Source organism: Chinchilla lanigera, unplaced genomic scaffold, assembly GCF_000276665.1.
Source record: "Chinchilla lanigera isolate Chin_1 unplaced genomic scaffold, ChiLan1.0 scaffold00009, whole genome shotgun sequence".
NCBI classification, from domain to species: Eukaryota; Metazoa; Chordata; class Mammalia; order Rodentia; family Chinchillidae; genus Chinchilla; species Chinchilla lanigera.
In genome coordinates, this window is record NW_004955410.1 from 36,913,992 (window position 1) to 36,934,208 (window position 20,217).

The 20,217-nt window shown below is 39.1% G+C and overlaps 1 protein-coding gene across 1 annotated transcript in view; it reads left to right on the top strand.

Moving 5' to 3' along the window:
* The window catches only part of Klf14 (Kruppel-like factor 14), a 40,924-nt gene extending 22,779 nt beyond the window's left edge, over positions 1-18,145 (top strand). Inside the window, exons 4-6 of the mRNA XM_013510501.1 lie at positions 3-758; positions 4,172-4,233; positions 18,035-18,145. Of these exons, the coding sequence (XP_013365955.1) occupies positions 3-758; positions 4,172-4,233; positions 18,035-18,145 (929 nt within the window). The remainder of the gene's footprint in view (positions 1-2; positions 759-4,171; positions 4,234-18,034) is intronic.
* The last annotated feature ends 2,072 nt before the right edge of the window (positions 18,146-20,217 follow it).

Genomic DNA, 20,217 nt, shown 5'->3' on the forward strand with positions numbered 1-20,217 from the left:
GTCGGTCCCCCAGCCTCACCGGGTCTCCGCCCCCAGCCCCGGCGCGGGCGGCGCCGCGCCCCACCTGCTGGCTGCAAGCGTCTTGGCTGATTTGCGCGGCAGCTCTGGAGAAGGCTTCGGGGCGAACTTGGAGGAAGCTCTGCGCGACTCGTCTGGCTCCTCCGACCCGACCCAGTGCTCGGGGCCGCCCCAGGTCCTCGCGCCCGACCCAGCCTCCAGCGCGGAAGCGGTTCCGGGACCCTCGAGCTCATCTGGCGAGCCCGCCGTCCCAAGTGCGCCAGCGGTCCCGGGCCTGCCTGCAGTCACCTGTGGGGTGTCCGGCGGGGCCCCAGGGGCCAGCCCCGCCCCTGCAGCAGGTCAGATGCACAGGAGAAAGCCGGCAACACCTGCTGCCAAGCGCCACCAGTGCCCCTTCCCGGGCTGCACCAAAGCCTACTACAAGTCATCGCACCTCAAGTCCCACCAGCGTACCCACACGGGTGAGCGCCCTTTCTCCTGCGACTGGCTCGACTGCGACAAGAAGTTTACGCGTTCTGACGAGCTGGCCCGCCACTACAGGACGCACACGGGTGAAAAGCGCTTCTCCTGTCCCCTGTGCCCCAAGCAGTTCTCCCGGAGCGACCACTTGACCAAGCACGCCCGCCGCCATCCAACTTATCATCCTGACATGATAGAGTACCGGGGGCGTCGTCGCACACCTCGTGTCAATCCGGAATCTACCAGTGTGGTGGAAAGTTCTGGCTCTGGCTCTGGCTCTGGCTCTGGCTCTGGCTCTGGCTCTGGCCAGGCACCCAGCCTCACTACCTCCTTGTAGGACAGTCATTGCTGTCTGTTGTCCCCTCAAGGACGATTGCCCGAGGTCATTGTCTCCGCTTTCTCTCTGCCCATCCCACGCTTTCAGAGTTATTAGACCAAGGCACAGACTGAGTCCTCCCCTCTGAGGGTGGGTCCAGACGGGCATGTTGGACTGTGGAAAGGACTGGGAGCCAGAAAATAGCGAAAATTATTGCAACACAAATACCATCCTAAAAGTAGGGTTTGCCTCAAGACAGACCCCAGGAACTTGTGAGAAGGGATGAACTTCGGTATTCTGCAGAGTACTGAAGATTCTCCCCACCTTGGAACCAGAATGTGAAACTGGAACTCTCAGATGCCTGAGGAGCTCCCAGTCTCAAAGGACTGGTGTCTCACTCACCCATCAGGGTGGACCTTGGAGAGGGTGTCAGGGGTGGCAGTCTTGGAAATGTCCAGGACTGGGTTGGTGAGAGGCCTTTGGAAACAGAAATGATTTCAGTTTCTGTAAACAGCAATGTTTACTAATTTATTTTAGTATCTTTTAAACAAAGATTCAAGGTTGATAGGATGCTGATGTCCTCCTCGAGTTGCCCCAGCTACCTCTGCTAGGAGAGGCTATGTAAGCGTCCATGTGGATGTATGGCTGGCAGATGCTTCTTGGTGTCTGAAGAGTGGTGTGAGTCTGTTTGTAGGTTTTATAGCAGGATTTGAAATCATGCTTTTGCGTCGTACCAATTCTCCCACCTTGAATTCCTACTTACAAATGGTAACTTTCAGGATCACTCAGAATGAGATTAGTTAAACAATGTGGGAACAACCATAAGAGTACCAGAAAATGATGGTCATCTAAATGGCAACCCTGGTCAACTTTTGGGTGGGGTAGGTCTAAAATAAGACCTTGCAAAACCATGGATAATATTCAGGGAAACAGAGGCATGTGGTCCCAGGTGCCCAACCTCAAATTATCTCAGGGGTGGTAAATTCTATTAATTTCTTAGTGGTTAAGTAGTGGTTTATTTCCCTCAAGGTCTGAGCGTTGTGTTTCTGCTACAGGTGGATTGATGGGTGGGAGGAGGCAAGGTGAAAGGTTGATTTCCAAAGAACTGGCTGCCTTGGATTTGGCAAAGGAGCAACACAGTGATAGCTTTTATTAAATAATAGGATCCTTCTCCTCTGTCTGTGAAGTCCCTCCAAGGTTGCATCCTCAGGGCCCTTCTCCCCCAACCCCATGAAGAAATCAAGCATCAACAATGTTTATTTTTCCTACTATGTGTCCCTGCTGCTGTAGATGAAATAATTGACCACTCTGCTTGTATATGTGTGAATGTGTATATATGTGACTCTTTCTTTAGAGATGAGGATGAAAGGAATTTCCCAACCTGGAGAGGTCTCCTCTGGCCCCCTCCTGGATATCTTGTACTAATCCATCAATCACATTTGTGGAGGATGTCATAATCTCAGAGAACCATAACAGGCACCTGATTAAACAAACAGCTTTCACCTATTTTGCAGATGAAGATATTGATGTCTGTATCATCTCAAAGTCATATGTTGAATTGCTGGCAAGAGCCAAGGGTAGAACTGATGTGTCTGACTTTCTAATGACTCTTTCCCTCATACTTGATTTCCCATCTTCCTCCACTCCATGGACCCTTTGACAAAAGACATCACTCTACCTTCCTGCCACTGGGATTCCTTCTTACCTTATTCTTCTATGTATCTTCAAATTGTGGGTTTTATCCTGAACGCTTTGCTTATTGTACCTAACCCAAAAGTGCTTTTCTTAACAGGTTACATTCATTCCCATTCTCTACATTGTATGGATTTAAACCTGAGAATGATTCTTTGATATCTGGGGAGAGGCCTTTTTTTTAACTGCTAGAATTTCAGTGTCAGTTTCCTTTCTCTGGTCCCGGGGATTCCAGTGTCCTTGAGAGCAGGATACAAACATAGGATTGGGATACTACTAAGTCCTCCTACACTTTGTAAGGGAGGGATTCTTTTTTTTTTTTTTTTTTTTTTTGGGTACCAGGAATCGAACTCAGGACCTTGCGCTTGCCAGGCAGGCGCTTGTGCTGCTGAGCTATATCTCCAGCCCCTGGGATTCTTAATGAGAACACTAAGAGCATAGTCTGTGGCCCTGAAGAGGATCAGTGTTTCTGGGTGGGAGTATAACAGGGCAGGTGGGGCTGTCCTTGGGTTACATATGGGAAGAGTGGGCCCTCAATTGTGGAGGTGATTTTGGTGGGTAGGAAGAGTCATCCCTCTGCTCTGTTTTCTTAGCCCGCCTGGGTAGGTAGGACACTATGGGCCCCAATGAAGGCTTCAATTTTTCCTTTGTCCCCTGCATTATCCCTTCATTAAGTGGACTAAAGCTGAGAGGAAAGAAGCTCCCATTTACTCTTATGGAATTGAGTCAAATAACGAAACAAAAAACAAAACAAAACAAAACAAAACAAAAAAACACATACACTTAAAAAAAATACCAAAAGATAGCTTTTCAAAATACCCATTGATAAATGACTTTTGACTCCTAAACTCCCAAATACTATCTTTATTTGGGTTCTACCATGGGACTTTTGTCTGAGGGTGGCCACTGACAACCTTTATGTGATATATTTTTCATTGGTAGGCTGATTCTGGGGTGCTCTAAGTCCTCTTAGGTCTTAGTGGTGGAAAGGGAGAAACCCAGGACCCCAGAAGAACCTGATAACAGGGAGGGTTTTTAGGATGGTCTTGTTGTTCTTTTCACTCCAGTGACCAGAGACTTCTTTAAGCATAGTTATTAGTGAAATGCCTTAAAAAGAGCTTCCTAGATCTATTGATGTTTCTTTTTCCTTTTGTTAATCAGATGGAGCTCTGTGAGTAAATATATCTGGATGATGGTTGGAGTCAGGCTGAAGCTCTGGGTCCTTGCCTCACCCCTGTCATCGTAAAATCCTGTATAGGAATGATCCCGTAACAGAATCTGTTAATAGAAATTTTCCTGAATTCTGGGTTGGAAGCTGAGAACAAATTCTAGGTCAGACTTTGGTTTTGAGTGAGATGAATCCCCTGCTCCTGCTGGAAGCAGGATAAGAGTACAAGTTTTGCCTCTACTCACAGGGACAAGAATCTGTTATTTGTCCATATCCCTCTGTTTTTCCAGGAGGGAACAATATTTGAATATCATTCCTTGCTCAATTTCTACCTTTCCCTTCTCTAAGGAGAAAGATTGTGTTTTTTGATGGAGACCTAAGGCGGTGGGTCGTTGTACATACACACACACTACATATCTCTTTTGCACCTCCCTACGTATAATATATATATACACTCTACTCTGATCCTGCCTTCATCAGGTAAACATACCTGATGAGACCAGGTCTGCCTTCCACAGGCAGGTCTGAAGAGCACCTCTCACCTGCTTCGGAGGCACTGATGCTCCCAGCTGCTCTCCAGGTAAGTGTTTTCTTTGCGTATTTTCCTTTTGATGGGTCACCTCAAGACAGGAATTGGGAGGGACTGAAGAGGCAGTTTATTAGCCCAGTTTTTATTATGATACAGCTTTCTTAACAGTCCTGATATTTTGATATTTGTTATTCTGATTCATGTATCTATTATTCGTTTGGTTGAACACTTGGAGGGAGAAGGGATATGATTAATTTTCTCCTTTAAGTGCTAACACATCTGAGTGTATATTGAATGTTAAATCTTGAGGAATAGGCACTCCAACTGGAATTAGGGAACCAAAGTAAGATATATGGAGGTTAGATGGGAACAGGGCTTTAATGCTTTAGCGACTTAGACCTTTCAGTTCTTTGGCTTTTTCAAGTCTAATCTGTTTATGTAGCTAGTATCTGCCTGCAAGCCGCTATTTTTTAGAGGCACTGGGTATAGCTATCCAGGCCACTGTGGCTGATCTTGAATCACATAGATGTAGCCGAGATAAGCTTGCTGCAGAGAGGGAAGATATTGTACCACTGAATGGGTCAAATTGTATTGCCTTTATTCTCAGCCAGAATGTGTGAAGACTTTCGATACAATAGCCTAAATTCCACACATAGTCATTAAGAATACAAGTTTAGGAAACTCCTGCCCTTAAATTGTGTGAAAGCTTATCAGGTAGCATTAGCTCGGGTTTACCCAAGTTCACTTCACTTTACCATCTTGACTGAATTGCATCCTTTTATAGGGATAAGCAGATAAATGGGAGGGACCAAGTTCTTTATTTCATAGAGGTTAGACATATTCTCTGTGGACTATGTAAACCCCAGGAGTGGAATCTGAGGCTTCTGAAATTCTTTATATGTTCAACCACAGAAGAAGAATGTATTTTATCATGAATGTATAAAGAGGAGTGGAGGGGCTGGGGATTTAGCTCAGCGGCAAAAAGCGTCTGCCTGGCAAGCGCAAGGTCGTGAGTTCAGTTCCCGGTACCGGAGAAAAACCAAAAAAAAAAAAAAAAAAAAAGAGGAGTGGAAATATTTATTATATAGGACTTTGTAGAAGGGAAAAACAAAGACAAGAAGAAAAAGAGTTGTGCCTAGATTCTTCTGCCAATAGGAATCAGCCATATTCAGGGAATTAAGTAAGAGCCGTATTTGTTTCATATATATATTTAGATCTCGAAGTCAAAAGTAATGAGCAGTGAAAAGTAAAGAAAGGCAGGCTGATTAAGCTGGAGGAAGGAAAGGACTGATTTAGAAAGATTGTGTTCTTTGATTACAGCGTTAATAGGAAAAGGAAAGATCAGGAGATGAATCTTAAAAATGGAATTATAAAAGAGTTACATTTTAGTCATTACTGTTAGAGGAGGTGATTGGATTGAGATCTAACTAGAAAGCAAGCAAGCTTTCAGAGGGAAGAAAAAAGGAATGCCTACCACTATAAGAGATTTCAGGTGAAATGAAATATTGATGTAATTCTGCCTAAATTTGCAGAGAAAATAGTGGGAAATTACCTCTTCAACCCTGAGATAGGTAGTCTAGATTGTTACAGAATGTAAATGACACTACTGACATTTTTAGCTTAGTTTCAGTGATACTACCGTGTCATAGATACACAAATATGGTTTGGAGAATGTACATTAATTAGGTCTCCAAGGGAAAGTATAGGGCAAGAAACAGGAACTAAAAGAGCAAAAAGGGAAAATGAAGAAGGAAGAAAAAAGGCATGATCATCTCAATGGGTTCCAAAGGCAAATATCTGTTAAAATTGAACACAAATTTTAAACTTAGTAAACTAGTAACAAAAGATAATTTCTGATATTGATAATATCTACCAAAAACCTACTGTAAACATCAAACTTAAATATTGAAAGATTGCAAGCATTCCTATTGACCATGTGGTAAGATATATCATCTCAATAAACTCCAGACAGCTAATAATATAGGTTTACAATGGTAACATCACTGAAAATCCATAGTTTGGAAAATGTAAAAGCAAATCTCTACATAGCCCATACATAAAAAAGGGCATATTACAAAAATTTAAAACTGAATGAAAACAGCACCTTCTAGCCACTAGAGGAAAAAGAGTAGCAACTTATAGACTTAAATTTTTTGTCTGAAAAAAAGAATGAAGTGAGTGAATAAGCTTTTAACTCAGGGGAAAAGGAGAACAAACCCAAAGAAAATAGAGACATTACCATGGGCAATACATCTAGCAGTAGGATCCTAGCACTATTGATCCTAAAGTAGCAAATACTCGGTTCTTAAAGGGAATGGAAGGTATTAAATATCAAAACAGTCGTGGCTTCCAAAAGAGCATATTATGTAGACATATACTTTATGTATGGTTTCACATTTTATATGGGCAGGGATAGAAAGTGTTTAAGGAAAAATTCTAAAAATTCTAGAAAGTGTTTAAGGAACAATCCTAAAAGGGTGTTAATGAAAAAAATTTGAAGCATATTGTTATAGGTAAAAACAGAAGTTAGTAAAACAGAAGGCAAAATGAGCAGAACAAACCCTTTAAAGAGCCTAATAAAATAGATTTATTTGGCAAATATCAATTAAAAATAAGATGGCATGGAGAAATTATTAGAAATTTTAAAGGGACATAGGAGCAGATAGTTGTATTTACTTTGTATTCATTTATTTTTCTATTAGTGCATGTTTGTAGTATATAATGACTATGTTCCTCTTAGGGATTTGGTGCATGTTTACAGAACATCCTAATTCTTTTTAAAATTGTGTTTGCCTCTCCTTTATCCCCGCTCCTTCCATCTAATGGTCCCCTTCTCATATGCAAAAGATCTATCTCATGATTTCCTATTATCTATCTTCTGTTTTGCTCTTCATTTATATTTTGTGTTTCCCATGTAAAAGAAAACATGATATTCAAGCTTGTGCATCTGATTTATTTCACTTAATAGTATGCTCTCCAGGTGCATCCATTTTTCTATAAATGACTCAAGTTTGTCCTTTTTTATGGTAGAGTAGTATTCCATCAGATATAAATACCACATTTTATTTATCCATTCATCTGTTGATAGTCATATAGACTGCTTCTAAGATTTGGCTATTGTGAATTGTGCTGCTATAAATATAGGTAGCATGTATCACTGTAATGTGATCTCTTTAACTCTTTTAGGAAGAGACATAGAAGAGCAATGGCTGGGTGGAATGGAATCCTGTACCTTGCTTTAGATTTTTCAGGAATCTCCATGACGATTTCCATACTGGTTTTACTAGTTTCATTCCTACCAACAATGTAGAAGCCCCATTCCTCTGTAGCCACAAATTTATTGTCATCTGATTTCTTGATGATAGTCATTCTTTCTGGAGTAAGGTGAAATCTCAGTGTTGTTTTATGAATTTTGCATTTCTTTGGTGGCCAGAGATGCTGAACATTTTTCATGTTTATTGGTCATCGTGTTTCTTCTTTTGAGAAGTGTCTGTTCATTTCAGTTGCCCAGTTTTTTTGGGATCTTTCTTTGGGGATTAGGTCTTTCATTTTGGGGATCTAACTTTTTGTGTTCTTTATATATTCTAGATATTAGTCCAATGTCCGACAAAAATTTCCCCTATTCTGTAGGGTGTCTCTTCGGTCTATTTGTTGTTTCCTTTGCTGTGCAGATATGTTTTAATTTGATATGATCCCATTTGTTGATTCTTTATTTTTTTTATAAGTACATTTTTGCAGCACATAATGATTGAATTCACTGTAAGGAGTTGGCCCATGTGTATAACATGTTTCAGTTTCTTTCTTTTCCTTCTTCTTCCCACATCCTTTTATTTTTTCCAGTACTAGATTCATTTATTTATAAGACCTTATAAAGTTAATTGTCATCTATACAGTTTAAAAACAAAAATAATAGGCCAAAGAACACATAAAACATGTAAGACAATTGTACTAATTGTACTACACTTAGTACACTTGTAGTACTAATTGTACTATACCCTTTTAAATGCATTGTCTGTGCTGGATTATAACACCTTTTTCTCTTTCTCTTTTTTCCTATTATCTGTCTGAGTTTTTCATATTAGACAAATCATATTTAAGCTTGTGTGTCCAAGTTACTTTGCTTAACATTAAGGTGTCAAAGGGTATCCATTTTCTTGCAAATGGCTCAAGTTTATCCTTCTTTATGGCAGAGTAGTACTCCATTATATATAAATACCGCATTTTTAATCCATACATCTGTTGGTGAACATATAGCCTGTTTCCAAAATTTACCTATTATTAATTGTGCTGCTATAAATACGGGTATGTATAGATCACTGTAGTATGATATCTTTAATTCTTTTGGGAAGATTGGTGTTTATCTGATTTTTCATGTCTGTTAGTATTTGTTTTATGAAGCTGGGTGTGTTGATATTTGGTGCATACATGTTTATACTTGTTAAATCTTATTTAATTGTTCCCTTAACTAACATGTAGTGATCTTATTTGTCTTTACTTATCAGTTTTAGTTTGAAATCCACTTTATCTGAAATTAAGACAGCAACTCCCTGTTTTTACTGAGTTCCTGTTGCATGGAATATTGTTTTCCATCCTTTGGTTTTTTAAATCTGTGAGTATCTTTTGAATTAAATGTGTTTCTTGTATGCTGCATATTGTTGGATTTTCTTTCTTGATCCATTTTGCCAATCTGTGTCTTTTGATTGGGGAATTGAGACCATTCACATTGAGAGCTGTTGCTGAGAAGCACTGATTCATCCCTGTCACTGCATTATTTTCCTGTTGCTGATTTCCTCATTTTCCCCCTTTTGGTTAGCTGGTCATCCCACCAAGTATGTTGATCCTTTTTGACTTATTAACATTGCTGGCTTCACTAACTCTTTCTGGGATATCCTTGAGAAATTTTTTTGTAATGCCAGTTTGGTGGTCATGAATTTCTTTAGTTGATCCTTGTCATAGGAATAACTTTTATTTCTCCATCAATCTTAAAGGAAAGTTCTGCAGGGTACATACATCAGGATTGGAAGTTGTTATCTTTTAGAGCTTGAAAACTTCACTCCAAGTCCTCTTGGTCTTTAAGGTTTGTGTAGTCTGTTGTGATTCTAATGGGTTTACCTTTGTATGTGATTCTTTGCCTTTCTCTAACAGCTTTTAAGATTTTTGTCCCTGTGATGGACTTTCAGAATTTTGAGTATCATGTGGCATGGAGAAGTTCTCTGTTGGTCAAGACTATTTGGTGTTCTATATACCTCACTTATCTATACATTTATTTTTTCCCCTTTATTTGGGGAGTTTTCTGCCTTATTACTTTGAACAATTTTTTATGCAATTTGTGTTATCTTCTAATTTTTCACTTATTCCAGCTATTCTTAGATTACTTTTCTTTGCATCAGCTAGCAATTGTTGGATCAATTTTTAATTTTGTTTTGTTGTTTTTAAGGTGTCTGAGTAGTTGGCCTTTGAAGGCATCACTGTCTTCTAGTTCTGAAATTCTGTCCTCACATTGGTCTGTCCTGCTGCCATACTTTGAATATGATTTTTAATCTCCTTGGTTTCTGATTGAAATCTTTTCATGGGCTCTAATTCTTTGGTAAAATGGACATTCATGTTTGATATCATTTTATTTAGCTCATCTAGTTTTCTATTAGTGTCTTCTGAGAGCTCCTGCCTCTTAGTAGTTATTACTTCCATTATCTGTTTAGTTATATCATCTCTAACCCCCACTGAGTATTTCTTTGAGCTGTTTTCTAACCTCCTCTGTTATGCTTTTGAGTAATTCAGGTGTGTGGTTTATACTATTCTACCCCTTTGTGCCCACTTGATTGGCTATGGGGAAGTTGGGATTTGGGGAATCATTTTGTTGCCTTTTCTTCCTATGTTTTTATTGTTTTGTTTGTTTTGAGCTGACGCTTGTGGATGCTTATAGTCTGAAAACTTTGTTGCTATCATAAGGATCTGTTTAGTTGCTTTATAGTGATGTACTTTGGGCATAGCTAACTATAATCCTTTGCCACAGCCCCAACATTTAACCACTTTGGTTATTTTGGGAAAGGAGGATGCAGTGTAGTTAGCCCAACAACTAAGTTCTCTAGGAATGTACTTTAGCGCGGCTAATGTCAGAAAGGCAAGTAAGACAGAAGTAATTAAAGGGAGAAAATTTAAAGGGGAGAAGAGGAAAAGTAGAAAAATAAAAGAGGACCAGTCCCTTAGAAGTAAGGCTGAAATTCAGGTTGAAAGGAAGATTACTCTAGTTCTAGGAAACTGGTGAAGACAGGAGGAAAGAATTAAAAAATAAAAACAAGAATAAAACAAAACAGAAAACTAAAAACAATGTTCACATGTACACAACAACAAAAAAAAAACAAAAAAAAAGCCCCCCAAATAACCAAATGAACAAAATTTTTTTGAAAAAGCAAAACAAACAAAAAAAAAGAAATTTCTGTGTGATTTCAAACCCCTAGTTATCTTCCAGGTTCTGCAGTTTTGTGGCAGTGTCCAAGTCAAGGCATGATTCTCCTGTTGCAGGTAGACAAAGGAGACAGTTAGAGCCCAGATCTGTGCTCGATAATCACCAGAGAGCCCGGAGCAGGATTAGGGCAGGATGCTGGTTCTGGGACTTTCAAATCCGCAGAAATTCAGGTTGAATCTGGCCTCTGGTCATAGGAATGGGACCTGAGTCATTTAGCTTATAACACTCTGGGTGTCTGTTGCTTGGCTGACCATAGACGTCTCCTGTGGCTGTCCCTTACCCAGTCACTTTGGGAATTCAGTTGCCTTCTCTGTGTTGCTTTTCTTTCTGGAGTTGATTTTCTTTTCTCTTGAGCCAGGAGCTGGGGAGAAAGTGCAGATTTCCCCTTCTTTTTCTGCACTGCAGTCTGTCTCTTTAGTTTTTCTGTAGGCTCCAATTTTCCCATCAGATCCATCCTGGGTCCCAGAGATCCACCCCTCTCCTTTTTCATCCCCAAGTTGTTATTGTCCAAGATCTGGATTCTGAATCTTGGAGAGGCTGGTTTGTTGCTGCTTACCATTCTGCAATCTTCCTGGAAGTCTCCTATTTGTTGATTCTTCATGTTATTTCTTGAACAATTGGGGTTCTTTTCAGAAAGCCCTTGCTTAAGCCTGTGTCTTCAAGAGTTTTACCTATTTTATCTTTCAGAAGATTGCTTCTGTTTTAATATTTAGATTTTTGATCCACTTTGATTTTAGTTTAATATATGGTGAAAGATATGATTTTAGTTTCAATCTTCTGCAGGTGGATAGCCAGTTTTCTCATCAGCAGTTGTTAAGGAGACTACCTTTCCTCCAGCATAAGTTTTTGATCCATTTGTCAAAAATCAGGTAGTTGAATATTCCTGGAGTTGTTTCTGAATTCTGTATTTTGTTCTATTGAACCACATGTCTGGCGTTGTTTTTTCTTCTAATACCATACTGCTTTTTAATTTTATAGAGAATTTAAAAAAATAACAAAATAATAACAACATAGACAAAAACAAAACAATAAAAATGACACAGCGTTTCAAAACAAAATGATAGAAATTAACACTGGTTGTTATATTACATATTGTTATCTTCAGTGGAGTTACTCAGTTACCAAATGTAAGAATACAATATTGATCAAACCATTAAGAGAATAAAAATAATAAAAAATACATTAGAAATGATACAGAGCTTCACTAAACAAGATGATAGGAATTCACCAATAGTTGTTATATTGCATATTGTTGTTTTCAAATTAGTTGTTCAGATTACCAGATATAAGCATGCAAAATTGGTCAAAAAATTTTAAGCATTAACTGTTCCTTTCAATAAACCAATAGACATCAACAGTACAGTTATTCCAGCTATCCATACATATATATTTTTTCCCTTTCTTCTTACTTTCTTTTTCTCCATTCCTTCATTCCAGTTGTTCCTACCCTTTGAGCAATTTTCTTCTCTTTCACAATATCTATTGTACCCTTTGGGTTTTATTTACTCTTTCAGGTTCTTACACTAGGGAGACAATATGATGTTTACACATGTGGGTCTGATTTATTTCACGTATGAGTATGGTCTCTAGTTGCATCCATTTACCTATAAAAGCCTTGAGGTTATCTTTTTCATAGCTGAGTAATACTTCATTGTATAAAAATACATCTTTTTTATCCATTCCTCAGTTGATGGGCATTTGGGTTGTTTCCAAGATGTAGCTATGACAAATTCTGCTGCTATAAACATGGGTGCACATATATCACTGTGATATGATGTTTTTAATTCTTCTGGGAAAACACCCAGAAGGGTAATAGCTGGGTTAAGTGGGACTTTTATTCCTAGTTTTGTGAGGAATCTTCACACTGATTTCCACAGTGGTTGCACCAGTCTACATGCCCACCAACAGTGAAGAGGGGTTCCTTTTCTCCCCAAAGCCCCTCTAGCATTTGTTATTGGTCGATTTATTGATGACAGCCATTCTTTCTAGGGTGAGACGGAATCTCAGTGTTGTTTTAATTTGCATTTCTTGAATGACCAATGATGTTGAACATTTTTTCATACATTTGTTTGCCATTTGTGTTTCTCCATCTGAGAAGTGTGTTTTCATCTCAGATGCCCATTTTTGGATTGCATCTTTGAATTTTGGGGTCCTAATTTTTTTAATTCTTTGTATGCTCTAGATAGAAGTGAGGGACTGTTGTCCAAATTTTTTTTCCCAATTCATGGGTTTTCTTTTCACTCTGTTGGTGATTTCTTTTGATGTGCAAAAACTTTTCCATAAGATGAGATCCCAGTTGTTGATTCTTTGAAGTATTTCCCTTGCAATTTGGTTTTTGTTCATGAACTTTCTGCCTACCCCTATGTCTTCAAGATTTCTACCTACTTTTTCTTCCAGTAGATTTAGTGTTTCAGTTTTAATATTTAGATCTGTGATCCATTTTGACTTTAGTTTAGTGCATGGTGAAAGACATGCGTCTAGTTTTAGTCTTTGGCATGTGGAAAGCCAGTTTTTATAGCACCATTTATTACCATACTGTTTTTAATCCCCATAACCTTGTAGTATAACTTGACGTGATGCCTCCTGCATCATTTTGTTGACCAGGATTGCATTTGCTATTCTAGTTTTTTTCTGGTTCCATATGAATTTTAGGATTTTTTCCTCTAGCTCTGTAAGGTATGCTGTTAGTATTTTAATTGGAATTGCATTAACTGTGTATCTGTTTTGGAAGTATGGCCAATTTGACTGTATTGGTTAGAGCAGATGCTTTTAGTAATAAGAGAATAGTACAAACAACTTTATAGCAATAGAACTGAAAAAATATGTAAATTATTTTCTATGAAAAATATAAAATTTCACAATGATCTAAGAAAATGTACAGAATCTATAATTGCAATGGCAGTCAAAGTGCCCCCCCCAAGGCACTATTGTCTAGGAAGTTGTATAGGTAAAGTTCTAAAACCTTCAAGAAACAGATAACTTCCAACTTTTATAAATTATTTCAAAGCATAGAAAATGATATAAAATTAACTAATTTATATAGTTAACCCTAGCACAAAAACAAATAAAAGACATGGAAAAATTATCAATTTAGTCCATAAATATAGATGTAAAAATCCTATACAAAATACTAGAAATTCTAATTCAGTGGTGAATAAAAAATAATGTATCATGATCATGGGAAATTTATGTCAGGAATGCAACACTAATTCAATAATAGAGATCTATCAGTATAATTTACTCCATTCATTGAATAAAGGAGAAAATCAATTACTTCCTTCCATGCCAGCAATCATCAGTCAGAAAATGTATAATGAACTAAGTGATTCTGTACATGGTAGCAACAAATAACATGAAGAACCTTTATGGAAAAGATTGTCAGACCTTTAGTGAATGACAAAAGAAAATATGACTTAATAGATTAAAAAATGTGGATGTAAAATTCAATACCTCCCCCAAATTAGTCTTTATGGTTAATATGATTCCAAAAAAAACCAAAATGATTTTTCATGGAGCTTTTTAAAGGAAATAACACAAAAGAACATGAAGGAAAGGAGAGGAACATTGCATTATCAGTTACCTACAGACCTGTGAATGTAGAACAAGGTGATGAAAAGATTGGCATTTCACATTCACAGGGGAAAGATGGACTGGTTGATAAATACTGTAGAAACAATTCTTGTCAAGGAAAGGAAAACAAAGTGAAGATGCAATATTACTTTCCCACATTTTAAAAAATTCTAGATTGTAAACACCTAAAAATTTTTAAGTTATAAACTATAGAAGTAAAAACTATTGATAAATTGATCATCATTGTGCATGGAAGTACAAGGAAGTTCGTCTTGTTAAGGATGCAGGATTTTTTGGGTGGGGGCAGTACTGGAATTGAACCCATGACCTTCCAGCCTATCTTTATCTTTTATTTTGAGATGAGGTCTTGCTGAGTTGCCCAGGCTGGGCTTGAACTTGCAACCCTTCCGCCTCAGCCTCCCAGAGTGGTGGAATTATAGGTGTAGAGAGCTATGCCCAGCTAGGAATTTTAAGAATAAAAATTTAAAGAGAGAAAAAAGAATCTGACTACATCAAAATTCAAAAATGTTTTGAATTTTAAAATCTAAACAAAATTAAATATCGTGTTACACCCTGAAGAAAAAAAAAATCATTTCACAGGCATAGGACTATAATGTAACCCTAATTGACAAGTTTAAATTTTTCCTCTGTCATTAACAAGAATGGGATTCTGTATACTATACAGAATATAATAAAGAGCCAAAAATTTAAGAAATAGATAAGGACAGGGGGCTGGGGATTTAGCTCAGCGGCAAAGCACCTGCCTGGCAAGTGCAAGGTCGTGAGTTCGGTTCCCGGTACCGGAAAAAAAAAAAAAAAAAAAAAAGAAAAGAAAAGAAATAGATAAGGACATAAAAATTCATCAAATGGTATTGGTAGGTGATATAAAGACTAGAACTTAGAGTACTAGTCTGGTGTGTTTTAGCCTTGCATATAATGTTGTCATTCTTTTACAAGGAGATTATCTTTATGTATTGCGTGTATACATTAAAAAGAATAACATTTTAAAATATTTTAAAGGAGAGAAACAACATACAATCGTTTAAAAAACAGAAGCAGATGGTAGGGTAGGAAATGATGTAGTAGGCAAATGTTAATAAAAGCAAGCAGGTGTAACAAGATTAATATCAGATTCAAAGTACACAATAATAGCAGAGCAAAGGTAGATTATGTGGAGAAAAAGTATAGCATACTAAGAACCCCAAACAATCAGAATCTCTTTGCTTATGTCTGATATGGGGCAGCTCAGGACTTCTGGTGCCTGCACTAGACTGGGATTAGGGGCTTTCTGTCTTCCCTCATCCGTGCAAAGAAATTCAGAGATCCATCCCCACTCTCTTAAATTCACTGCAGATGCGGAGGTAAGAATGTCACCAGAGGTTAAGTCTTATAGGAGCTGGAGCCCCATCTGAATTCCCTCAGCAAAATCTCCCCTCCTCTTTCACAGTAGCTCTTGATGATCCAGACAGAGCTTGAACCAGCACACCACCTTCCCTTTGAAAATATTCTAGTTTAGTAAAGGGGAAGAGAAGCAAAACAGTCAGTATGTTTACAGCTCAATTTGAAAGAAAAAATTATGTGTTCTTTCTTACCTACAGCAACTTGCATCTTCTTAACAAGCTCCCATTCTTGTTAATGACAGAGGAAAAATTTAAACTTGTCAATTAGGGTTACTTAGTTACCTGTCAGTTAGTTCATCATTTGCAGTTTAAAATATTTCCATTCTATTTAATTTGGTGTTTTTACATAAATATTCATTCAATTCAAATTTCAGACTCTTTCAGAGCTGTCTCCTCCCAAGGGTCCCCCTTCCTTCCTGGTGCAGTTTCTCAATACCAGGGGGTTTACAAAGCCTTCCATCAGCAGCAGAAAGAGGGACAGTGTTGGAGCAGCGTAATGTGCTGTGCTCTGGGTCTGCGCTCGTTTTCCATGCTATGTGGCTGTTCTAGGAGGCTCTGGGCATTTTAAGCTTGTGCCCGGAGAGTTGCAACAGTCCTCTGTCTGAGCTTTCTTTTTTTTTTTTTTTTTTTTTCTTTGAGGGGGGTACCCTTACTGCTGGAGTCGGTGGTCTTTCTGTATATCATTATGAGATCCCTATTGGATGTGACTGTCTTATCCCTAACGCAGACTTCTTCTGGACCTGGGGTCTCTTACCAAGGCATGAAAACCTTTGTGATTTCCTGTACTACACAAAGCCACAGGGAACCGTGGTGTAAGTATAGGTCCACCTGCCTGCACACCTCTGGTCACTTAAGCATTAACCCTTGAGTGGCACCATGTTGCCCCAGTACCATTCTGAGCATGGAATGGAAGTGAGGGACCACCCCAGAAGTTCTGGATTCTACCTCAACTCATAAGGGATTATGATGTCAAGTCCTGCTTTCCCATCATAGTCTAAGGGATGAGGGGCATGGTGGGTTCCTACTGAAGGATCCAAACACTCCAGTGGTCTAAGTTTAACCTTTCTAACTATCCTCCTCTCCTTGGCTGTCCCAACTGGAAGAGCACTATACTTCCTCTTTTGATAATGACAACTTTCCACCAAACCCCTAGTTTGCTCTACCTACTGATGCTACACGCCTTGCTATTAATACTTAAGAGATTTTGGGATGTGGAGCTCTCTTTTATTTCCCAACATAGTGTCCAAGATTGCTGTGTAGTGATGGGCTTCAAAAGCTGAGCTAGCATCATTTATCTTTACATTGCTACCATAACAACTGTGATGTCCTTTGGAGCAAAAGGATGCCTCTGGTTGAAAAGGAAATAGCCAGATGGGTTAAAAAAAAAAAGAAAAGAAAAGAAAACATAATAATAATATTTTTAAAAATAGATTATCTCCTTCATGTCAGTTTTTAGTTTAGTTAAAATTAAGTTCTTAGTTCTAATGGTGGAACCAAAGCAGGGTTTTGATTCTTTTTTTCCTGTCTAGCCAACTGAGCCCTTATGAGGGAAAAACACTTATCAAGTATAAAGAAAACCAAAAAAAAGCTTTAATTTGTCTTCTCCAGGCCCCTCGAGTTAGGAAAATCCTGAGGGAGAGGAAGGATTGCAGTTATTCTTGCTGAACTCAAACAGGGGCACAGTAGATGGCCGAGAGTGTCAGCAGGATCTTGTCATCCTGCTGGTCCCCAGGGAGTTCTAGGTCCTCTCATCTCGTCCAGGAAGGGACATTAAATTAGTCAGTAAGATCCAGCAGGGGTCAGCAATGGATTGGACTGGAATGCACTGAGCACCCCAATGGCAATGCTAGAGGCTTTCCTTCTGGGGCTGTTGTTTAGCCAAGGCTTTTATCCGAAACACTAGGTTTTCATGGGCTGGGTTGTGAAATTCAACCATGATTTACTGAGCATTTATGATGTGTCAGGCACTGTCATAGGCATGTCGGGACACACAAGTACACAAAAGATCGCTGAACCTTTGGTTTTATATTTCACAAGGGATATAAGAAATGAGAAATACATGGTATAATATGTTAAGTAGTAGAAGAGATGGAATTAACAAAAACAGAGAAGGCTAAGTGTGTTCAAGAATGCTGGGTGGGAGGGTTAGGACAAGGTAACGAATGGGGTGACCTGGGTTGGCTTCATTGTGCAAATAAGATATGAACAAAGACAGAAGTCAGCCAGCAGATATCTAAGAAGAAAGTGATCCAGGCAGAGGGCACCGCCAAAGAAACAACCCTAGGTGATGAGGTCGAGGAAAACCAAGGAGACTAGCATGACTGGAAGAGATTTGCTGTCAAAAGGAAGAGAGGAATGCCAGACCACATTATATGGATCTTAAAGGCCACTAACATGACTTTGGCTTTTTCTTTAGGTAAAGTGCAGAGCTATTGAAGATTTTGAGCAGAAACCTGATGACGTCTGCTGTAAATTTCAGAGGATCATTCTTAAGAGGTTTAAGCAAGGTCATCTGCTAGGGGGCTGATATCATGGTGGACTGGATCAGGGTTGTTGTAAAGGGGGCTGGTTGGAAGCACACAAAGGCTGGTCAGCATTTTAAAGGCAAAACGGATAGACTTCTCTTAAAGGATTGACCATGGTGCTGAAAAAAAAGACTTGTGTCTCAAAGGTCTGTGGCAACCAAGCAACCAAAATGGAATTGCCATCAGCTGAGGTGAGGAAGGCTAGAATGGGGCAGATTTGTAGAAGAAAAAGCATTACATTTTGGACTTGTTGAGTTTAAGATGTATATTAGATATCCCATGGGAAAATTTGATTAGGCAATGGAATAAATAACTAGAGTTAGAGAAAGAACAAGAAAACAATTGAGTTAACAAGATAGAGATGTTATTTAAAGCTACAAGTGAATCAAATTAAAGAGAGAGTGACTATAAGGGGAAGAAAGGCTAAGACAGATCCTTGGGGTGCTCCAACATGAAGAACCAAAAGGAAGAACCAACAAAGGAGACTGAGGTGGGACCAGTAAGGGAGAAAGAAAACCAAAAGCACGACGTCCTAGGAGCTTACTAAACAAAGCACATCCAGAAGGAAACAGTCCACTTTGTCAGATGCTCACGTTAAATCAAGCAGATTCACAGCTGAGGAGCTGACCATTGGCTTTCACTATTAGGCACTCTTTGGTGAACTTGATAAGCGCAATTGTTTCAGAGTGGTAGGAACAAGTGCCTGACTGCAGTGGATTTAATGGATTTAAGAAAGAATGGGAGGAAAGAAACTAGAGGCCATTAGACTTTTTTTGTAAAGGAATGGAGCAAAAATGGGAAGGAGCAAGATTTTTGTTTTTGCTGTGTTAGGGGGTGGTGGTGGTTGTGGCATGTGTGTGTGTGTGTGTGTGTGTGTGTGTGTGTGTGTGTGTGTGTTTGATACTGGAGATTAAACCCAGGGCCTTCACACTGAGTATATCATCTATCTATCTATCTATCTATCTATCTATATCTATCTATCATCTATCTATTTCAAGGTCTTTGTAGGCTGGGATCAAACTTGAGATTCTTCTGCTTCAGCCTCTCAGAGTGCTAGGATTACTGTGTACCATGCAATATTGGGTCTGATGTTCTGTTCTGTTTTGTTTTGTTTTTAAGATGAGAAAGAAACAGTCTATTTATATGCTAATGAAAATGACCCAAGAGGAAGATTAAAAAGTTGTTAACGTATGACAGAGAGGAAGGAGAACTACAGGAAAAATATCCTTACAGGGGCAAAAATATCCTTGCCCCTTACAGGGGCAATTGAGTTAATCTTCATTTTAGTCCCCTCCCACAGTGAGGCCCAGTGCACATGTGCTATGATTGATTTTGGCCAAAAGCATGGATAGTACATTGTGAAGCAGCTGGAAAAGCATAATACATGGGGACAGCAGAGGTAGGTAGGTAGAAGCAGTGGTGGGAGTTGTGAAAGTTCTTTCTTGATTGCGTAAAATTTTTCAGTCAAGTAGAAAGGAAGGTCATCTACTGAGCCTGAGAATGGAGTGTGGGCTATGAGGATCTGGGGAGAGGAAAAGGTGTGAAAGAGTCATTTAGGAGCCAGGGAGAGTAAAGGACTAGGGCACATGTGATTGTCAGCCAGCATTAAGTATTCACTTGAGACTACTGATGATGAATTTAAAATGACACCAGCCTCTCTCTCTCTCTCCCTCTCTCTTTCTCTCTCTCCCTCTCTCTTTCTCTCTTTGTCTCTGTCTCTCTCTCTCTCTGTGTGTGTGTGTGTGTGTGTGTGTGTGTGTGTACAGACATCAGTCTCATTTTGATGCAGGAGCTTAGATATCCACTGACCAGAGAAATTGAGTTAATCTGCATTTTAGTCCAGTGAAACAGAAGTGAGGGGCAACCGAGCCAAGGAAAGGTACATGAATGGGAAGACTCCTCATGATGGACTATGGAGTGAGTGGGGCGAAAGGGGAGTGAAAACACTATGGTTTGGAAGGACAGCAAATAAATTATTGGCACAAATGGAAGGACATCTATGTGCTTTGTGGGAGCCAGTTTATTGCTTTAAATAATGAACCTAAATGTCCTTTTTATCTCTGACACAAACTTT